General features: G+C 37.3%; 1 protein-coding gene across 1 annotated transcript in view; it reads left to right on the forward strand.

Moving 5' to 3' along the window:
* The window catches only part of DMD (dystrophin), a 2,123,521-nt gene that overhangs the window by 1,320,081 nt on the left and 780,485 nt on the right, over positions 1 to 22,955 (forward strand). Inside the window, exon 48 of the mRNA XM_060138437.1 lies at positions 20,031 to 20,195. Coding sequence (XP_059994420.1) covers positions 20,031 to 20,195 — 165 coding nt within the window. The remainder of the gene's footprint in view (positions 1 to 20,030; positions 20,196 to 22,955) is intronic.

Here is a 22,955-nt window from a genome sequence, read left to right on the forward strand (position 1 = left end):
TAAAGGCTTCAGGTCCCCCTTTCACTCTTCTTCGGAAGCCTACTTTGTTGTAACTCTACTTAGAAGTATTTGTCCCTATGGAGTAACTTCAGTACTCCATAACATGGTGCACAAAACTCTTTAAACCCGGCCCATCTGCCACCATTTTATTCCATACTCCCTTCATAACTAGGGTTGCAAGAATTAGCAAATGGGCAGAAGGCCTGAATAGACATTTTTCCAAAGAAGACACACAGATGACCAACAGGCGCATGAAAAGATGCTCAACATCGCTAATCACTAGAGAAATGCAAATCAAAACCACAAGGAGATATCACCTCACACCTGTCAGAATGGCCATCATCAAAAAGTCTACACATCATAAGTGCTGGGCAGGGTGTGGAGAGAAGGAAACCCTCCTGTACTGTTGGTGGGAATGTATATTGGTGCAGCCACAGTGGAAAACAGTATGAAGGTTTCTCAAAAAGACTAAAAATGGAAGTACCATATGATCCTGCAATTCCACTCCTGGGTGTATATTTGTAAAAATTAAAACCCTAATTCGAAAAGGTACATGCACCCCAATGTTCATAGCAGCACTATTTACAATAACCAAGACATGGAAGCAACTCAGGCACCCATCAACAAATGATTGGATTAAGAAGTTGTGAGCTACACACACACACACGCACACACAATGGAATATTAGCCTTTACAAAGAATGAAATTCTGCCATTTGCAGCAACTTATATGGGCCTAGAGAATATTGTGCTTAGTGAAATAAGTTAGAGAACAACAAATGCTGTATGATATCACTTATATGTGGAATCTAAAAAAAAAAAACGAATGTATATGCAAAACAGAAACAGACTCACAGATAGAAAACAAACGTGTGTTTACCAAAGGGGAGAGGGACAAATTAAGGGTATAGGATTAACAGATAGAAACGACTATTCATAAAATATATAAGCAACAAGGATATCCTGTATAGCACAGGGAATTATAGGCATTATCTTGTAATAAACTGTAATGGAGTATAATCTACAAAATACTGGACCACTATGCTGTATACTTGAAACTGATTCAGTATTGTAAATTGACTATACTTCAACAACAACAACAAAAAACCTGGAATGGCCAAAAACTTCATTCGGGCCAAAAACTTCTCTGTAAGGTGTCACGGAAAAACCCGAACGAACTTTCTGGCCACTCCATAGAATAAAATTATGAACGCCCAGATTTTTTAGTACAAGAATGTACCAAATGCTACCCCTAAATATCACTAAAAAGTCTCATTGTTTATTTGAAATTCACATTTAAAAGGGCATTCTGTTTTTTATCTGGCAACCCAAGTCATAAGTAACTCTTTGCTGTTCCCTACATACTGTGAAGCTTGGGCCAACATCCCACCTTTCATGGGCTGCCCAAAATGGCTTTTGCTAGTTTAAGCACTGACACACAACTCAGATAAGGGCTCCTTCATGAAATTATCCTTTCCCTGTCTGCCATTTGTCTCTCCATTCTCCTCCCAGGTAACATAGGCCCTCCAGACTCCATGCCTTCAGAGTGCTTTGTGTCGGTCTTCATTAAACTAGCCATCACCTGGTAATTTAATTATGTGGTTAAACACCTGTCTCTTCTTCCTGAATAAGTGCTCATTGAAGGAAGGAATGGTTTACCTAGTTCACAGTCTGGCATATAAAAGGCCCTAAATATTTTTTTTCTTTTAGCCATTAATCAATCCAACTGTTGTTTTGAATGATTGAAAACAATTTCAAAACTTTTTTTATTCATGATTCACCTGTGAAAAATATAGAGATTAATGCAATCTAGAATCCTGAGTAACTATGTAACAGTGATGATAAAGAGCATGACTTCAAGGTTATAGTTCTAATTCTAGCTTCAGTTTGTACAGACACGTTAGAAAAAGTCACAGTATCTTTTGTTTTAAAAGTCTCATCGCAATGAAAAAATAAAGACATTCATCCAGTAGAGGTGCTCTAAGAGGCAACTGTGTATGTGTCTCAGAAGAGTTTCTAGCTCCCATGTAGCCTCTGGGGAATGAATTGGAAATACAGAAGCTAAGAGCAAGTTCTGCATTTGCCTTTCCAAGGAACATTTCTTTCCCTTTGAGTTCACAAACAGTGTCCTGATGCCCCAAAACTTTGGTTTCCTTCTGTATCTCAGGACTTGAGATACTCTGGATCTCCCTAACTCAGTCCTGAAAGTGGTAGCTTCCAAGACCTGACAATGACTGTGTCTCAGATCTCTGTTGGAAACCAGTGCCTAAAATGTTGTCACATCATCAGGAATGTAGCTGCAACCTTAGCCAGAGCCAGGAAATGCACCTCCTGCACCAGCAAAGCCCTTGGGCTGGACAAAATTGTTGGCCATTTGGTGTCGGTCATTGCACTAGATCCATTACACAGGTTTTCTGGCAGGAATCCCAGCTTTGGAGGAAAGATGTTTAAATCCTGTAAATAAATGACTGAAGCACCATAGCAGTTGACTGTGTTAAGCCTGTATCCAAAATTGCTTTGTTAGGCTCTATTATATTGCTCATTATCTTACTGTGAGGAAGATTAAGCTTACATCTGCCTCGGGTGACAAGGCATCCCATTGTCATGGGATTTTCCACATTTTAGGCCTGTGTCACAGGCTTCTAATAAACCCTCAGAGAACATCTTTTGTATTTGTGTGCATCCAGGTGTCAGACCGACACAGTGTTTGTCTCCTTTAAAGTCAGTGACACACTCAGGACTGTGTACATTTGTCTGTTCTCTGCCAGAGGTGAAATTTATTCATGGAGCATTCAAGCTAGAGAAGGCACCGCAGAGCTAGTCCAATCCAATCTCTGCATTTTTCATTTGAGAAAATGGAGTTCCCAAGATTTTCATTGAACGACCCCAGATGATACAGATAGAGGCAGAGGTGATATTAGGACCTGGGTCCCCTGACTTCCTTCTCTTGTCCTCCCTCCTCCCCATGCAGCATTGATTCAAACTCCCTGACTCACTTCCCTTTCCCAGACACATGCCCCTCTCGCTCTTTCCTCCCCTGGGTTGTGCTGCTCAGCCCTACTGCACGGGAAGCCACCACTGTGCTTCCTCATCTGAGATCCAGGAATGGACCCCTAGTCTGTATCTCTCTCTCCTCTCCTTTTCCCTTTGTCTTACGTGAAAGTAACATTATCCATGTATAGCTGGTCCTCTGTTCAGTACCTTCCCCCTCAGACAAGAAGTTGATAAAGAATAGAGTTGCATGGTATGCAGTCTGGGGACCAAAAAGTTAGGACAACCAGTGATGTGCAAATGAAGCTGTACAGTTGTAGTTTCCAGGCACAACATGGTTAGAAGACAGTCCCCAGAGACCTTAGCATGAGTGCTCAATTAAACATGGGGGCCAGAGAACAAGGAGATGGAATTAATACACGTGAGGTTGCTTCATCCCGATCAGTGTAGGAAATATTCTGGGGACAGCTGGGGCCTACTGAGACAAGCTAATAATTTAGTGCTCCTTCATCCCGCTTGCTTAAAATATTTCTTCAGCCTTTATTTAGCAGAGGCAAGAAAAAATTAATTTTTTATTCATAAAAATACTTTACCTCTTATTTTTCTTAAAGTAAGGAATTTAGGAGATTTACTTAAAGTCACATGCCTTATTTTACATATATGGATTGTCTTTCATTTAATAGTTTTCTGCCATTTCTAGATGCATAACATTATTCTATACCAGTGCTGTCCAACAGAAATATAATACAAGACACATATGCGATTTTAAATGTTCTAGTAGTCACATTAAATAGTATAAATAAACAGGTGAAATTAACTTTAGTAATATATTTTATTTAGCTCAATGTATGTAAAATGGTATCATTTTGACATTGTAATCGACATGAAAATATTAAGATATTTTGCATTCTTTTTGTTGTACTAAGTCTTTGAAATCCACCGTGTATTTTACACTTACTCCCTATCTCTGTTCCAAATAGCCACACTCCAGGTGATCGCCAGGCACATGTAGCTGCTGGCAAGCATGTTGACCAAGGCAGTGCAATGCTCACCAAGGCTAAGAGTAGCTTGCAGGATGTAATAACAATATTTTTCAAATTTATTTTTCTGGCCTTTATGTTTGTACCTCATTTCCATTTTTTTAAGTTCTTTATTTCATTTTCTTTTGCTTTTTTTCTGAATCACATGAGCAAATGAAAGGAATTTAAATAATAATATAGCTAATTCCATCTTGCTGAGCATTTACCACAGACACTGTTCAGGTTACGAATCTCCGCTAACTGCCGTTGCAGGCTTCAGCTAGCTGTTCCCCGCTGGATGGCCAAGCCAAATCAGACATACGCACATACTGGCCACAGACTTCCTCAACAACAAGCCAGGAGGATTGTGGATTTTTAGTCATTTCCGATGGAGGTTGCTGTCTTCATACATTTTCAAAGTTAGGTGAAGAGTTTGCTGAGGAGACGTGAATTAATGGATGCTCCATTTTTAAAGTTTTTTTTAATTTAAATGGAACCTCAAGCACCTCCCTCACTAATGCACCCCTTGAAGCAGCTCTGGGAGACAGGCAGAGGAAAGTACTAGAGGTTAGAAGTACTGGAGGTTGAGCCACAACTCCTTGGTCATCTAGAGCAGTGGTTGGCAAACTCTGTAAAGGTGCAGGGAGTCAATATTTTAAGCTTTGTCGGCCATAAGGTCTCTGCAGCAACTATTCAGTGCTGCTTTTATAGTGTAAAAGCAGCCATAGGCAATATGCAAACAAATGGGTTTGGCCAGAGTCAATGAGAAATTAATCAATCGTCCATCTGAGAAAGAAATGAACATTTTTTTTTTCGAGCTAACCTGAGGATTATAGCTCAGGAGACAGTCTTTCAGAGAGTTCTGAGAATGGTTCCAAAGAGGTGAGGGGCAGGGGTTGGGCGGGGCTTGGTGAGCCAGTATATATGTGGTTTTGATGAAGGGGTACACGCGTTCAAGCACACATCTTGGTAGAAGGTTACTGCTATTCACAAGGAACAGATACCTTAGTTAATGGTTTTAGTGCTTTTCTAAGTATGGGAAGATGCAAGAAACTGGGCTCATAAAATTTTCTCCTGAAAGTATCTAACTATCTGAGGGCCGTTTCTGCCAGTTTTCCCCAAATGCCTCATCCTGTTCTTCACCCTGAGTTCCTTTCAAGGTACTGTAGGTCAGCGACTACAGTGGCTAATGACCTGATTCTTGTAGAGCTGGATGGTCGGCAACATTCTTTATTTTACAGTCCCCTCTCTTTGGGTCTTAATTTCGACCAAGTTTTGGGAGGCGTTTCGTGACCAATTTATCCCACGGTGCCAGGAATGCTTATTCCCAGGTCAGGCGAGCATTTCGTTGATAGGCCACCTAATGTGTTATTGCTGGACTAGGTCCTGTTAATAGTAGCCAACGGCCTCTGGACTGCCTGTTTTACTAGTCTGTTGTGGTCCAGGAAATGGTTTCCTCTTGTTGCTTCTTCCCATATCTAGAGTTACAGTATTGCAATGATTGATCTTCTAGAACTGTATATTGAGTCAGTCGTTTCGAGTCGCTAAGTCATTATTGTTTTCATCTGAGGCTCAGTCACACATTTGGTAATACAAGAAACAATAATCCTGTAAAATAGGCAGAATACAACTACTCTAACTAGTCATAGTAATACGGTCATAAGTAAATATTTAAGCTGAGAACTTAATTAGGTGTAGCCCAGTTGCTCCCCAGGTCATGTGACCCAGACTGTTCTACACCAACTGCTGTCTTTAAGGGAAATGATATATTGGCTCTGTACATAAAGTTCAACAAAGATGTCTGTACATACAAGGCAAGTGATGGCTCATCATGACCCCTTACAGAATTGAGAAAGGAATGTTATCTTCTAAGGAGTTATATGGCTGTTACCAGAAAAAGGAAGATGGGTCTTTATGGTGGAGCCGGTATTTCTGCTGTTGCGGGGGTCTGGTTAATGCATAATTCAGATGCACAGTGAACACTAGAGGGGAGAGAGGACCAAATGGGCAAGGAAAATTTTTATGATAAAATTTTTCTTGTCTTGCCTTAAAATAGGAATGTTATTTCATCATCAGGTCCCAATAATATTTTATTCATGAGCACAAATTTGAATTTTATTTAATTTCATTTAATTTTCATGTATCATGTGTCTTTTGATTTTTTGTCAGTTATTTAAAATGTATAAAACATTCTTAGCTCTCAGACTGTGCAAAAGTAAGTGGGAGCCGGATGTGAACCATGAGCCATAGTTTGCTGCCTCCTGCCCTGGACCCTTGTTGAAATGGGCTTAGAGCAAAAATCCTGGCAGAAAAGTTAATTGTTTTGGCCCTGACTTCTGCCCAGATTTCTTGTTTTTTTCCAAAGAAATCAAATTTTCTTGTCTTCTTCAAAATCCTTTCTGTGCTCTGTTCTCTTCTGACTACACAAGGGACCCATCCGCTTTCAAGTTTTATTCTCTTTCCTCATATTTTCTGCACACCTAGTAAAATTTCAACTTCCCATATGCCAGTGACACATCCTCCCATTTTTGTGTTCAAAACCAATAAACTCCCTCTTTTAGTATCACCATTTCCAGGAGTAACTATTCTATATCATATTATTATTTTATTTATCAGTAAGATTAAAACTCCCAGGGGCAATGATTTTCTTCTTTGTCAGGCATGTTTTATTTCGTGGGTAATGCAACATGCATTTACTTCACGGTATAAATAACAATAATGCATCAATTTGCAACAAAGAGAAAACATAAATGTGAGCTATGCGGATTATATCATTTGTTACAAAAATACTTTTTTAATCTTGATATTTTTAAACATCATAATAAAATGATTTCATTCAGAAGAGGGCAGAGATAGGACTCCTTTTCAACGTGCTGAATTTCTTTCTTTAAAGGAATGAGTTTTGGAAAACAACAAACATTCTAGCCAGAGATGTTGAGATGAAAAACAGCAGTCCATTGTCATGTCAGCAAAACTATCAAATATGTTTATGTATTCGAACACTCCTGGATTAATTATTTTCTAAAATATTTTGTTCTGCTTTAAAGCCATGAGGATTAATAAGTCTTTTAGATGCATCAACCCCGAAGCAAGTACTGCAACATTGGCTTGTAGCGCTGTCCAAAATAACTTTTTGCAGTGATGGCTTTGTTCTCTATCTGTGCTTTCCAATTCTTTGTGGATTTTGAGCACTGAAAGTGTGGCAAGTACAACTGAGGAACTGATTTTTAAATTGTATTTACCTTTAACTGATTTAAGTTTAAAGTTATATTTAAATAAAGTGGTTTTTATTTTTTAATTGTTTTTATAAATGCATTTATTTATTTTTGGCTGCGTTGGGGCGTCGTTGCTGCGTGCGATCTTTCTCTAGTTGCGGCGAGCGGGGGCTACTCTTTGTTGCAGTACACAGGCTTCTCATTGCGGTGGCTTCTCTTGTTGCAGAGCACGGGCTCTAGGCGTGCGGGCTTCAGTAGTTGCGGCACATGGACTTCGGTAGTTGTGGTATGTGGGCTTCAGTAGTTGTGGCTCACGGGCTCTAGAGCGCAGGCTCAGTAGTTGTGGCACACTGGCTTAGTTGCTGTGTGGCATGTGGGATCTTCCTGGCTCAGGGCTCGAACCCGTGACCCCTGCACTGGCAGGCGGATTCTTATCCACTGCACCACCAGGGAAGCCCAATAAAGTGTTTTTTAAATGAAACTTCTAACTTCAAAAATTGAGGATAAGTTATTATGCAGTGTATTCCCCCACCCGTTTTTATCTCTGAAGTGCATATTCTGGAATACAGTGATTTATATAAAATTAACAAAAAAGAAGACTGATTTTTTTAATGCTATTATTAAAACAGCTAATTTTAACTGACACCTCAAGGACTATCTTAAAAATATTAAGCTATTATAATTTGTTATGATTCTTCTTCCTTGGGTAAAATTACACAGATCCTGACTTAATTTCCCATAATTTTGGTCAAATGAAACTAAACTAATGAACAAAACAAACGAATACCAAATAAAAAGCAGTGTTTCCTAAGAATCCGAAGGACCTTTTTCTATATCAGCCAGGCTGCTGCTAAGGTCCTTTAAGCAAATCAGAGCAAAGACTGCTGATGTGAAAGACTGTGAAAATCAAATAGCTCTTCCCTTGTTTTAGAATGAGTATGGCCTAGGAGAGAGGGGGAAAGAAAAATATGGGGTTAATTTGTAACAACACATTCTGTGGTGTGCATGTGTCATATTTACATTTTAACTTCTTTGTGAGTTTTATTGTCCTTAGGGTTTAAACAGTATATGATCAAAATCACATTATGTAGTAAAGAGTGTGTGAGTAGGTGGATAGTTACGTGGGTGTAAATCCCTATACAATCCATTTAGAAGATAAACAATAGCTATTCAAGTTTGGACAAATGAATTCCACCAATTCGCTTTACTTGTCTAATGCCTGTGGGTGCCGTTATAGGGCTTGTTGCCTAACTTTAGGGCAGGTTCGAATCAAGGTGAACAGTCAAAAAATATTTTCCATGAACTATGTGTATTATTAAGGATTATTTTACCATGAAGTTAGTTGCTTTTACTGCAAACTAAGAAATTAATGAACAAGAATACGGCCTGTGAACACCAAGGTTTATTTAAAAACCAGTATGGGTTTAGTGTGGTAATAAGGGCAGAGTTCTCCAAGGGCTGCAAACCTGTTTATTGTACATCAAACTTTACTGACTTTGAAGTCTCCCTAGAAATGTTCACTTACCTCATCATGTATTATGCATTTCAGATCTTCAGCAATAATAACAAAATTCAGGTCTGGTAATGGAGTGGTTATGCAGTGAAACTGATATACACTGTGATTTGATACAGGAGACCTCACTGTTACTTTCACTTAAAACTAGAAGCAGTATAGGAAATATAGATCTTTAAACATTGTAAGTAATAGCCACATACTTTAAAAAGAAAATCCACTTACTTGTAAAGTAAAATCCCAAGGGTTATGCCATTGGGAGGGTGACTGTCCTAAAAATGAATTGTAATTGGTCACTTTAAAATTGTATATGGATTTATAATTTTAAAATGTCTGGTGGCATATAACCATAATGTATATTTTTGTTTTATATTCTTTATTCTTTTATTAAATTTCCAGAGGGAAAGAAAATAAATGACCTCCTAGTGAGAGATATTTTACCATGAGACCACTTGTAAAAAAATAATTGAGTTTTGTGCCTGGGAATATCTTTCCTAAGTTCTGGTTCTCTAGTAGCTTTAGTTTATTGAGATAGAAAAATATTCAGGGTGAAATGAGGTCTCCAAATATTTCATACCAAATGTATTTTATCCAAAGGAAGGTAATGTTCTACATGACTTATGCAATTGGTAGTACTAAGTTTTGGAAGTTTAAAAAACTTCCAAGAGAGTAGTTTTTAAGATGCCTTCAGAATGCACTGTTACTTAGCTTTTTTCAAGGTGGATGAGTATTGGCAGTGAAGGTTTATACTTAGTCATACAGTGGATGACTTGAATCAACTAAAAAGGCAGTAGATTTATGGATAGTATATAGGGGAATGGCCTGAACAAAAGTAGTTACTAGATATGTCATCACTGAATTAATTGAATGTTCCTGCGAGTGCTGTAGTTAATGTAAATCTAGTCTTGTCTCTAGCTCCAGAATCCATGACATCATTATAGCTGACAAGAAAATATGTCAAGATTTGAGTCTTCTACGTGTGTTCCTTAATCCTCTTGACTTACCAGATCCTACCCTTTCATACTCCTGTGTTCTCCAAATCACATTTCATCAGAGCAGCTGCCAGGCAAGACCTGTTCTTGCTGTTCTAGTGAGCTTGGGCATTCACACTTAGACTAAAACAAAAAGAAGAGTTAGAAATGTGACATGTGAGAACATAAGTACTTTGAAGAGAGCCCTGCTTTTATGTGTCAGCTTTGCCTTATCTCTTCTGTGTCCTATTAGCAAAAGATTGATTGGTTTGTGTGATTGTTCATTTAACAAACGTTATTCCATGTAAAGGAAGGTGGTTGGGGTACGCAAATATATAAATTCAGTTGTGGCTGTGTGTGTGTGTGATGTGTGGTTGTGTGTGTGTGTGTGCGTTCAAGCTTTTTTGGAGAGGTAAGGGAGGAAGATACAAGTTGAAAGAGAAGAGTAAAGTAGAGAAAGAAAGCAATAACTGACAGGATCTGATGAAGTAGCACAGATAATACATGCCACAGAATTTATTAGAAAGAATAATTATTTCCATCCAGAGGGATCAGGCAGTCTTCTCTGAGGAGACGGCACTTTCATTACCCAACACATGAAGGATGGAGATGGGTTTTATATGTGTCAATTAGGAAGAGAGATAGTTTATTGAGGGAAAAGAAGACATTTTAATGGCAGAGTAGACGATGACCGGGAAACAGAAGGAAGAAAAGTCAAGGGGCGTAACAAGAACAATGAAGTCACCATTTTCACCAAAATGGAGTTTTGCGATTAGAAAGATGTGAAGAATGGTAGATAAGGCCAAATTGTTGCAAGCTATTTTTTCAAAAGGCAGGCTAAAGAATTTGGAGAAAATTGTGAATCAGTCCTATGACTTAAGCAAGAAAATGAAACAACGAGTGGCAATTTTGGAAGTTGAATTTGGTAGTTGCAAGGGCAATAGGACTTTATCATCCCACGTATTTTCAAAGTTATGAAGAAATTGTAGTAAGATCCAATCAGTAACTAAAGGAATTTATTTCAGGAAATGCTGTGAAAGAAAGTGGACTTTCTTTTGTACTCGTATCAGTCTGTTTTCTCAAAGTCATATATTAAAGGGAAAGGGAGAGAAAATAGTACAGTGGTTAAGAGCATGTGCTTCTAAACTTCACTTATTGGGTTCAAATCCTGATTCAGTTACCTCTTATTGGCTGTGTGACCTTAGGCAAGTCACTCAGCCTCTCTGTGTCAGTTTTTCATGTGTAAAATGGGGACAAGAGCAGTACCTACATCATAGAGTTGTTATTACTAAATGTTGAGATATCAGAAACACTTAGAATAGGGCTTCCTTGGTGGCGCAGTGGTTGGGAGTCCGCCTGCAGATGCGGGGGACACGGGTTCATGCCCCGGTCCAGGAGGATCCCACATGCCGCGGAGCGGCTGGGCCCATGGGCCATGGCTGCTGAGCCTGCGCTGTCCGGAGCCAGTGCTCCGCAACAGGAGAGGCCACGGCAGTGAGAGGCCCGCGTACCGCCAAAAAAAAAAAAAAAAAAAACCACTTAGAATAAAGCCGGACACATTGTTAAGTACTGCACAAATATTCTGTTTCTGTAGAAGAAGTGTACACGTGTACTTATGTAAAATAGTCATTTTCTTATTAAGAAGCAGTACATATTCATTGCAGAAAAATTAAAAATGCAACTAAGAAAAGGCAATCTGTTACCCAGAAATTGCAACTGTTAAACTTTTGGTACAGCGTACATTTTTCCATATCACTAAATATTTATCTACAGCACTTCTTAAATGGCTGCAGAGTATTTCACTGGATGGATGTCCCATAATTTTCAACCCGTACCCTGTTGGTGAGCATGTAAGCTATTTTCAGTGTTTTGCATCTATCTGTATATGAGGCTATGGCAAACATTCTTATAGTTGAATATACGTACACATCATTGTCACCTTAACATAAACTATTAGAAGTAGAATTTGTGGTCTAAGTGTAAGAGTGTGTTTATATTTGGATAGGTACTGCAAAAACTCTGCTCCATTCACTCCCAACCCCAACCGTCGAGGATATTCCAACATACTTGCTTACCAGCAGTGTATGATAAGGGCCAATTCCCTGAACTATTGTTATTGTATGATACCACCATTTACTAATATAAGACAAAATTTTTTAAATCGTTGCCAAATCAATCGATTTGAAGCTCACTGTCTGAATTTTGTTCCTGTAGTTCCTAGTGAAGGTAAACAGTTTAATAGATTTATAGGTACTGTATAGCACAGGGAACTCTGCTAAATGGGAAAAGAATTTGAAAAAGAATAGAAAAAATAGACTTATACGTCAGTTATAGTTCTTTCACGAATTGTCTGTTTCTGATCCTTGTTCATTTTTTTTTCATTTGAGCATTGGTCTTTTTCCTGTTGATCTATGACAATGGTTTTATCTTAAGAGTGTCTGTGAAATTATATAAGATGTACTGTTTTTGGTTTTGATTTTTCTTTTGCTTATTTGAATTTTTATGTTAGAAAGTTTTATAATATAAATTGAAGTTGATCTCTTTATGATTTTTAAATAAAAATTATAGCATTTACATCAAAAGTAAAAGAACATTTTTAAATGAATAACAAATCTACCAAAATATATAAGTTACTTATTGCAGTTATATGAAGATCATTTAATCATGACTTTGGATTAATCAAAATCTAACAGTTTATTCAATAAGCAATCTAATTTATCTTGTAGTCTCATATAATAGAGTCATGAATTAACAAATATCAAATAGTAGTTCTTTTGTTTTCAAAATATGTTTATATTTGAAATATATTGAAATACATCTCATTTATATTGTTTTATATTAAAGTTGACATCTAAATGTGTATCTCATTAGTGATAATGTGAATTAATGGTATAGACTGTTCTCACAAAAATGAAAACTTTTGAAAAGTGTGAATTTTAATACTCCATTTATCAAGTAATATGTTAGATTTGGAAAGATAGCAGAACATATGTTTTGGGAGGGAAGAGAAAAGGAAAGAGTAGAATTTGGAGTCAGGAAAACCCAAATGTTTAAAGCCAAGTTTTTTCACTTACTAGTAAACTTAGGAATATTATTTATAGTTTTGAGCCTAATTTCCTCATGTGTTAATTGAAAGGAATGAATACTTTTGTTTTTGTTTTGGTTTATTTTTTTGTGGTACGCAGGCCTCTCACTGTTGTGGCCTCTCCCGTTGCGGAGCACAGGCTCCGGACGCGCAGGCTGAGCGGCCATGGCTCACGGGCCCAGCCGCTCCGCGGCATGTGGGATCCTCCCGGACCGGGGCACGAACCCGTGTCCCCTGCATCGGCAGGCGGACTCTCAACCACTGCACCACCAGGGAAGCCCAGGAATGAATACTTTTAAGGCTTTAAAAATATTTTCATGAAATCTTTTAAATTGAAGGAAAAGAAACGCATAAATAAGAAGTGCACAAATAATAACAATAGAAGTTGATGGATTTTTTAATAAGCTTTCATACCCATGCTCCTAGCACCCAGATCAAGAATTCGAACATTACCCTAGGAGTCTCCCTCATGTTTCTTGCCAGTTATTAACCCTTTCCCAGCTACCACCCTCACTCAAGGATAAGTACTTTCCTGATTTCTAACACCTCTATTAGTTTTGCCTGTCTTTGAAATTAATATAAATGGAGTCATACAGTACCTGTATATGCTCTTATGTTTGAATTCTGTTTGTCATTATTTCTGTGAGATTCTTCTGTGCTACTGCAGGTACTGTAGTCTGTTTTCTTATTCTCTTTATAGTGTCCCATTGTGTGAATATACCACAGTTTATCCATTCTACTGTTGGTAGTTATTTGGGTTGTGTCTAGTATGAGGCTATTATGAATAATGCTCTTATGATGTACATGTCCTTTACTGCGTGTATGTGCATTTTTCTTTAGGATATACTTGAAATAGAATGGCTGGGTCATAAGTTATGTGTGTGTTTGGCTTTGGAAATACCACCAGTTTTCCAATGTAGTTTACCAGTTCACTCTCACCAGCAGTGTATGAGAGTTCCAGTTGTTCCACATCCTCATCAAGAATACGTACTTTCATTCTTTTTCCTTTTAGCCATTCCAGTGGGTGTGAACTGGTACCTCATTGTGGGTTTTTTTTTATCTTTTTTTTTTTGCGGTATGCGGGCCTCTCACTGTTGTGGCCTCTCCCGTTGTGGAGCACAGGCTCCGGATGCACAGACTGCGCACACACAGGCTCAGTGGCCATGGCTCACCGGCCCAGCCGCCCTGCAGCATGTGGGATCCTCCCGGACCGGGGCACGAACCCGTGTCCTCTGCATCGGCAGGTGGACTCCCAACCACTGCACCACCAGGGAAGCCCTCATTGCATTTTCATTTGTGAGCATCTGATAATTAGAGCCATTTTTATATCCACGTATGTGAAGTTCTTGTGCAAATCTTTTGGCCATTGGGGGGGGGGAAATAGTCACCTGTCTTTTTCTCATAGACGTCAGAGTTCTTCGAATACAGCTTCTTTGTCAGATAGACGCATTGTGAATATCTTCTTCCAGCTTAGGCCTTGCTTTTTTCTCCTAATGATATCTCTTGATGAATGAAGTTCAATATATCTATCTTCCTTTATGGCTAGTGCTTTTTATATCTTATTTAAGAAATAATCACTTACCCTAAAATCATCAAGATATTTTCCCATGTTTTCTTTCAGAAACTTTTATTGTTTACCTTTTACATTGAGGTCTACAGCAATCTAGAATTAATTATTTTGTGTACGGTATAGAGTAGGAGTCAAGATTCTATCCAATTAACCTGGAACCATTTATTGAAAAGATTATCCACAATCCACTTAACTAAAGTGGGCACCGTTGTCATAAATTAAGTAAATATATGTAGTCTATTTGTTCTCATAGCCATACCACACATAATTAACTATAATAAATATTGCTATCTGCTTGTAAACATGCTTAAACTTTATTTTTCAAAATTGCCTTGGATATTTTTGGCCCTTTGCATTTCCATATAAATCTTAGAGTTGGCATGTCAATTTTTATTAAAAACTAGCTGCTGCAATTTTGTTAAGGGTTGCATTGAATTTACGCACTATTTGAAGAGAACTGATATTCTTACAGTATTGGAACTTTTAATCGGTTCCTTCAATTGGCTCCTTCCAATAAAGGAACAAGGTATATTCCTCTTTTTGCTTAGGTTTTCCTTAATCTCTCAGTAATGTTTGTAGTTTTTAGGGTAGATGGCTTGCTTTTTGGTATGAATTACCAAATTATTCCCTACAAATGTAAGACTTTATCCTAAAATGTAAGAGTGCTTACTCTCCAGAATTTTGACAAATAACCTTTTTAAAAAGCCAGTATAATAGACAAGTGATGGTATATCATTGCTGTTTTAATTTGCATGTGATTGATTACTTAGTGGTTGGACTTTTCTCTTGTTTATTGGTTGTTTGCATTTTTTGCCAAATTCCTGTGCATATTCTTTATCCAATTTTCCAGTAGATTTTCCATCTCCATTCTTTGAAAAATCTTTTTATATGTAATAATACTACCCTTTGTCTGATAAATGCTACAAATATTCCCAGTTATTTGTTTTTAGTTCTGCTGCCTTAATTTCTAGATGAACAATACAAATGTTATAGTTAATAGTTTATCCGCATTCCTATCACTTCTAAAGGGCTTCCCCACACCAATATTTCATTCTAGTTCTGCTCTTATTAATTTTTTTACACTTAACACTTTAATTTCTCTAGAAATTAAATTTTTGGTGTAAGATATGAAGTCAGTATTTAGTATCTGTTTATTTCTGAAACAGTCAACTCTATTTATCTTAATACTAAAACTTCTACACATTTGAAATTAAAATTGAAATATTGAAAGTAAAGGAAACCTAATCTTGTGTGAAATTAGGTCAAGATTTGGTTAGATACTAAATTAACACATAAGGGAACTGAATGTGTTTGTTTTCTTTCACCACAGGGCACATGTTGTATGAAGAGCATGGCTTTTTAATACTTAAAAAGATTATTAGCAAAAATGACACATTTTACTAGTAAAGTGTTTCTATCCGTATTTTGATAAGAATATGAAGTAGTAAATATAACAGTAAATTTCTTTAAAACACATAGAAACTGACACAAAACGTACTCTTATTTTACATCATAAGCTATTTGTATCTGTTATCTTTTCCATGAACTATGTAGAAGAAGCCATCAGTTCCTGAAAACTGTTTTGAAGGACGGAGGGGGAGCACGGAAATTATGTGCTAGAAGATCTCATATTACACCCTATCATTAACTAAGTGATGTTGTCCTGGGAAAATAATCAGAAGATTTTTGACTGATGGCTTTAGACATGTTATATCCTATTAATCATGATTTGTTATTAAAATATATAAAGTATAATTTCTCACTACTGCTTTTTGGTGAGAAGAAAAGCTAGTAGTTTTCCTTTGTAAATTAACTTATATCTTTGCAAAGGTAATACATTTATATTTTTCAAAAATTAAAAAATATAGTGAAAAATCCCCCACCCCATCTACCATCTGCCCTACCATCCCCAAACCTTGATTTTAGTTCCAGAAATATACCTACAAGGTGAATTCCTAGAAGTAAAAGTTCTGGGTTAAAGGTTATATGCATTTGATAGATATTGCCAAATTGCCATCCCATTGGCTGTATATAAGAGTCTGAGATTTCCACAGCCTTGTCAGCATAGTGTGTTTTTAGACTTGGATTTTGTTATCAGTACAATAGTTGAAAGTTTTAGATCTCTCATTGCGGCCAAAGCGTAACTTCTTTTTGTATGTTTAAAATCCATTTGTGTTTTTTTTTTTCAACTGCCCTTAAATTTTGTCCTATTTTCTTTTTGGTTGTTGGCCTTATTCATATTAATTTGCAGATGCTCTCTTACGGGTTAGGAAAATTAATACGTTATCTGAGATGTCTGTCACGAATATTTTCTTTCATAATTGTCATTTGTCCTTTAACTTTGCTTTTAGTTTTCTTTACCATGCGTAAGTTTCTGATTTTTATATAGTCCAATTTACTAATATTTTTGCTTTTTAATTAAAGCTGTTTAACCTGAGGATAAAATTACATTTTTTTTTATGTCATTGACTACTCTGGACATGTATTGCTTCTTACATTGAGAAAAAAAGAAATCAATCCTGAATCTGGAAATTGTTTTTCTTTCATTCAACAGATACTTACTGAAGACCTATCATGTGTAGGAACCTAGTTCATCCAGAAATTAAATGTAAATAACAAACGAAATAGTATAAAGTAAATGCTATGATAGTGGGAAACACAAGGTCTGTGAGGCTGTATCTAATGTAGGTATCATAACTAAGCTGAAAACTACTTGTGCCCCATGATCTTGTTATAAGTGGTCATTTAATTATTCCAGATGTTAGTTAAATCTCACCCATTGTACTGTTTTCTGTCGGGGGTTGTTCTGTCTCTATAACCAGGAAGGGATGGGTTAGGAGGATAAGAAGGAAACCAACAAGCTTCGCTAAAAGTTATCCAGGGCTTCCCTGGTGGCGCAGTGGTTGAGAGTCCGCCTGCCGATGCAGGGGACACGGGTTCATGCCCCGGTCCGGGAAGATCCCACATGCCGCGGAGCGGCTGGACCTGTGAGCCATGGCCGCTGAGCCTGCGCATCCGGAGCCTGTGCTCCGCAACAGGAGAGGCCACAACAGTGAGAGGCCCGCGTACCACACACACACAAAAAAGTTATCCAGATTTCTGCACTTACATATAAAGCCTAAATGAAAGGTGAACTATTTGGTGATCAGATATAAAAATGAGTTTGCAACTCGATTTTAGAGATTTTAGGAATGTATGATGGCTATTATTTCCAGTAGCTTCAGAATCTAGAGGCTTTTAGATGCTGTACATTGAAGCAATAAAATGCTTTTCACGTTTACTTGTGAGTAGAAAATGATCCAATAAAAATAAACTGTTTAGTTCCCTCCTTATAAATGCTGAAAAAGCTAAGTTATGGGCACTATTAGATTATATATTATATGCATGGAATTACATTTGTGTTATCAGCTATAACACACTCACATACGCATATTGGATTGGCCAAAAATCCGTCTTACGGAAAAACCCAAACGAACTTTTTGGCCAGCCCAATACATATATAAATATAGTTCAGCGCTGTAGATGTCCTTATGGGTTAGAACTCATGAAATTCAAATAGGCCTTCATCTAATAGTATGTTCACTTGGCTTTATAGCAGGATACAAGTGAGACAAAGCAGATACAGTATCATGATTCATTAGTCATGGGCAGACGTTCCATGCTACCCACACACATTGCTTCTTTTGACTCCTTATCCACACAGGGAAAAGCTGCCAGAGGTGAAAACCAGAGTTTGTGCAGGTCACTTTAAATTGAAGCCACAGCCTCTATTTCCCTTCTGTCTTTTACTCCATTTTAGTCATATAGGCCCAAGGTCCTAATATCAACTCACAGCTTCTCCAATCCAGGCATAGTTCTATACAGCAAGCAAGCCAGACCCAGCATTTCCCATTCATCTTGAAGTTAGTAACTTAAAGTTAGTGTCCCAAGGAAACATTGTTGTGGGAACCTAAGGTCGATCCCAGGCTGGCCTGCATCAGCCCAGGCTAGATGTTAACCCTTTACTCATGCATTTGCATGCATTTTACAAAATATATACAAATGTACTCACAATATATTTCAAAATACATGTTGTCCACATATAATAAGAGCTTATATAATGTTCTTTCCCCTATAAGTTAATTGATTGGTTATTTTGTCCACTAATGTATCTCCTTTTCACCCTACAACTCTTGGGTCCAAATAAAGAATATAATGCTCACTAGTTAGCTCTTTTAGAAGTTTCTGAAACGATTGGTCCAAAGTATGGGGCATTGTTTAGATGACGTGCTACTATATTAGTATGCTTATCTAGTTTACTTTTAAAATTTTTTCTATTATTACTCATAATATCATGATAGTATATAATAGATGCATATTGTAACATTTATGTTCATATTACAATGTAATATTATATTTATATTATTAGTAGAGTATAATTAATAATATAAAGAGTTGCAAGTTCACACTCTTTATTCCTGCGTACCTGTTTTAGCCCTTGATAATCTGAAGAAAAAGGCTTTACTCTTGCTTATCTGTCTCTCTGCATACACTTGAGTTGGAGCAATAACCAACATTGAATGATTTTATTATCATTCACTATCATGCAGAATATTGCTGTAAACTATTTACATGGATTACTTTATTTAATCCTTACTATGACTCTATGAAGCAGGTACTGTCATTGTCCTCATTCTATAAGAGAAGGCATTGGGAGTTAAAGAAAACTTGGCTAGAGTGTTAACAAAAGGGATGGAACCTTTTTTTTTTTTTTTTTTTGGCCGCGGGGCATGAGGGATCTTACTTCCCAGACCAGGGATCGAACCTATGTCCCCTGCAGTGGAAGCACAGAGTCCTAACCACTGGACTGCCAGGGTATTCCAGAACCCCAATTTAAAACCAAGCAGCGTAACTCTAGACCTCACAATGTTGAACAGCATACCACACTGCTTCCCAAGTTATTTATGGTTTTCAACCAGGGATAAAATTATAGAAGGTTATAAAATTGGGATAATAGTATCTGTATGATAGAGTTGTTGGGCAGATTAATGAAGACAATAAATGTGAAACTTCCAAACACGGTTGCATGGCACATAGTAAGCCCTTAATAAAAATCACTTATAATCATTCCATGATAGTTTACTCTAATTCAGATGTACTTTTTACTTTTCATTCCAATCATCTGATTCTGTTTTATTTGGTTATACTAGAGCTCGCAAACTACAGATCCCAAAAATGCTTACCTCACCAGTCTTCTTTGTACATAAAAGAATTTCCTTGTACAATTTTCCTTAACATAAAAGAAAGTTAGAAACAAGTATAAAGGCAGAGAGTCTGGCATATAATACACAAGGCACCATTATGTTTAATGAATGAGTGGGTAAGTGAAGAATACACTTCGTTACTTTCGTCGGTCGGAGTTGGGTGTGCATTTGTGTGGGTGTGTGTTTTGTATTTCAATAAAAGGCTTATTGTCTTCAAAGTATAGAATTTTGGAAAGACTGTTAATGATTTATAATACATGAATTAAATTCTAATGTGTAACACATGTATGTAATCAATATCATGCTGTTAAAATACCAAATTACATAAATTTCTATAACATTTCATAACAAATAGCTTTTGAAAGCAATTTTTTTTCCTTTTTTTTTAAATCATGAGACTCTTTTACTTTGTTTTTCCCTATAGGTTTCTAGAGTATTACCTGAGAAACAAGGAGAAATTGAGGCTCACATAAAAGACCTTGGACAGCTTGAAGAGCAATTAAATCATCTGCTTCTGTGGCTGTCTCCTATTAGGAGTCAGTTGGAAATTTACAACCAACCAAATCAAACAGGACCATTTGACATTAAGGTAAAGACTTTTTGCTCTAAATATTATTTTTCAAGAGTGGAAATATCACTGAAATAAATTTCTCATTTGTTATCATCATCACCGTCATCGTTGTTATAACGCTAATAATAATAATTATTATTACTTGAGTAACATTTTTTGTTTTTTCTTGTGGCATTTACTAGCAATGATGTTTCATTAAACTCATATCACCAGAATGTCTTCATTATACTTGTTACTACGATCCATTTTCCATCCCTACTTGAATTGTACTTAATATGTTTGTAGACTCCTTATCTAAAACTGAAGTCATTTTGGAGACTAAGTGCCTACACAGTGAAGTATAGACTCCTTAGTAGACATTATAAAACCCTGTCAGACTGACTCCAGTTTACCTTGGTATCCTCTTATTCTGCCAACAATCTCCTCTTGTATTCTGGATACAACAAATTTTATAGTATCTTTATATGCATGTGGTTTCATGCCATGTCTGTGTTCTTGATCTTCTCTCTTCTTTAAATGACTTCTGTCTCATTTTTTGGCATGATGAATTTTCCTCCATCCTTTAAGACTGAATTCAATGTCATTGCTTCTTCAAAGCCTTCTTACATACCCCTAGTAGAGTGAAAAACCCTTTTAGGATTGCTTATAAACCTCTGTATCCATCTCCTATAGTCTTTGTACATTGATTGACACTTAAATTTTAGAGACCTGAGTACCTCATCCCACTGTTCTTTGAATGCAGAGGGCATCTTCTTACTTATCTCCCTGTCCCACTCATTTCTGAACACCCCCATCCCAGGGCTCAGTGTACGGTGGGTACTTGTTAGCATTTTTAAATCAATGAGTACAGATGTTAATGAGGCACCCAGAATGGTAATGAGATGCTATAGGTAAGCTTAGGGCTCCAGACAAGCATGCCAGTTGGGCACCACCATCTCCTCCTCTTAGTGTCCCTAAGAGGAGGAGATTGATTGTTCCTATCTTTTCTCCCTTCCCAGGAGCCCATTTCAAGGATTTGCCCCAATATAATTCCCTATTTTTTTGCATCTCCTATGGGCCAACAACATTAAGTGGCCAATCACATAAACCAGTTCAATTGAAAGCACAGCCTATTAATTAATGTAATGATGGGTAACTTCAGACTAAATAAGTTAAATAATATCTTTGAGAAAAGTTTTTTCTTTTAATTCATTGACCCAAATTATTCAATTTATTTGCTTTCCAGGACTATAACAACCTAATGGTTTTATCACTACCTAGTTGGTGTTTTGCTAGGAGATAAGGATAAAAGCAAGTGTGAGGATCTTTTAGAGAAGAGTTAATGAACATTTAGGAAGGATGTACTTGAGTGAGGAAAGGAAAGAGATACAGAAAGGTTTGCCACACCTAAAATGGCTTATATTTGCCAAGTGCACCGCACTACTTTTACCTTACTTCTTCTTGACATGTTTACATCTCCCATTCTGATAGCTACCCACCAGAGCTGATGATAAGTCACAAGTAGACATCATTTCACCAGCGCAAAACCCAGGCTACTCAACCAGTGGCATGGTCTTGGGTTCAGTTTGACAATTAAATTCAAGTCACAATAGGTTTTTAACCAGAACAAATTTAGTTAACTTTAAGAAAGTATACAGGACAAGTGAAAACATAGCCAGCGCAGTGATGGCAGAGTGGAGGTCTTGACACCAAGGTGCAGCTTCTGATGGACCCGTCACCCTGCATTTGAGTCATGTGTGGTCACAGGGGCAAGACTGGGTGAGTGCAAAGCACATCATCATGCAGGGAAGCCATCAGTTCTGGTATCCTTTCAGTTTTTCCACCTAACTAGCACCTAGTGTCCTCAGAGGTATTTGACTAGCACCCCTTCTCCAGTGCAACTGCATCTCATCAATACTGATTTTTCATTACTCAATAAATAATCTCAACAAGGAAGGACAGTTACTTGGTCCAATGAACAATAACCTCAGCCAGATTCTCAATTATCTTGGATCGAGTATATTCTTAAATATCCCTTGACTTAGTGTGACAAGAGGAAAGGCCATAAACTCTTTACTCCCAACCAGAAATAGTTTTTTGGAACTCAAATATAAAAGCACTCAGATTTAAATACAATCTTCAGTTAGAATGTGCTTCTTCACTAAAATAATGAAAAATATATTCAGTGTGAGCTTACTCTCTACATGGAATATATTTAAGAGAAAAGATAACAAAATCCTCTGATACAAATGGGTGTTGTTGACTCAACCAAAGTAACTTTAGTCCCAATGTGTGTACCCCAGAATAGTGCTCAAATATTAAAAACTTTCATTGAGCCTTTGTCCACGGCCCATATGTTCCTGCCAAATGGGTCCCTGCAGTTTAGCATGAAAGCTACTCTCAGCTGTGTTAATCACTTTCCTTTATTAAAGCTCCAAGACACCACTCTCACTGCTGTGTCTAGTTTCAGGAGTCATGATATTTGCCCTCCTGCAGCTCAGTCTAAATCACTGAGGGGAGAGGCAGCTGCTTTTTCCCTGGCAGTAAAACTCCTTGGCTTCAGTCCTCTGTGCATATCCTGAGTTTTTCATCTCTGGAGTGTAGATTTCAAAAATATTCCTTTAGCCTTTTTCTTCTGCTTGTGGCTGTATCCAACAACCCATAAAATCATATACACAATGACTCAAAAAATTCTTCCTATAATTCTCAGACCCCTAACTTGTAATCAGGAAATAGTGACCTGTGTGAATAATTTACTAACCTACCCAGTTCTTTATCCTTCTTTGTCTAGCTTCTATC

The sequence above is a fragment of the Lagenorhynchus albirostris genome, chromosome X (assembly GCF_949774975.1).
Source record: "Lagenorhynchus albirostris chromosome X, mLagAlb1.1, whole genome shotgun sequence".
Classification (NCBI taxonomy): domain Eukaryota; kingdom Metazoa; phylum Chordata; class Mammalia; order Artiodactyla; family Delphinidae; genus Lagenorhynchus; species Lagenorhynchus albirostris.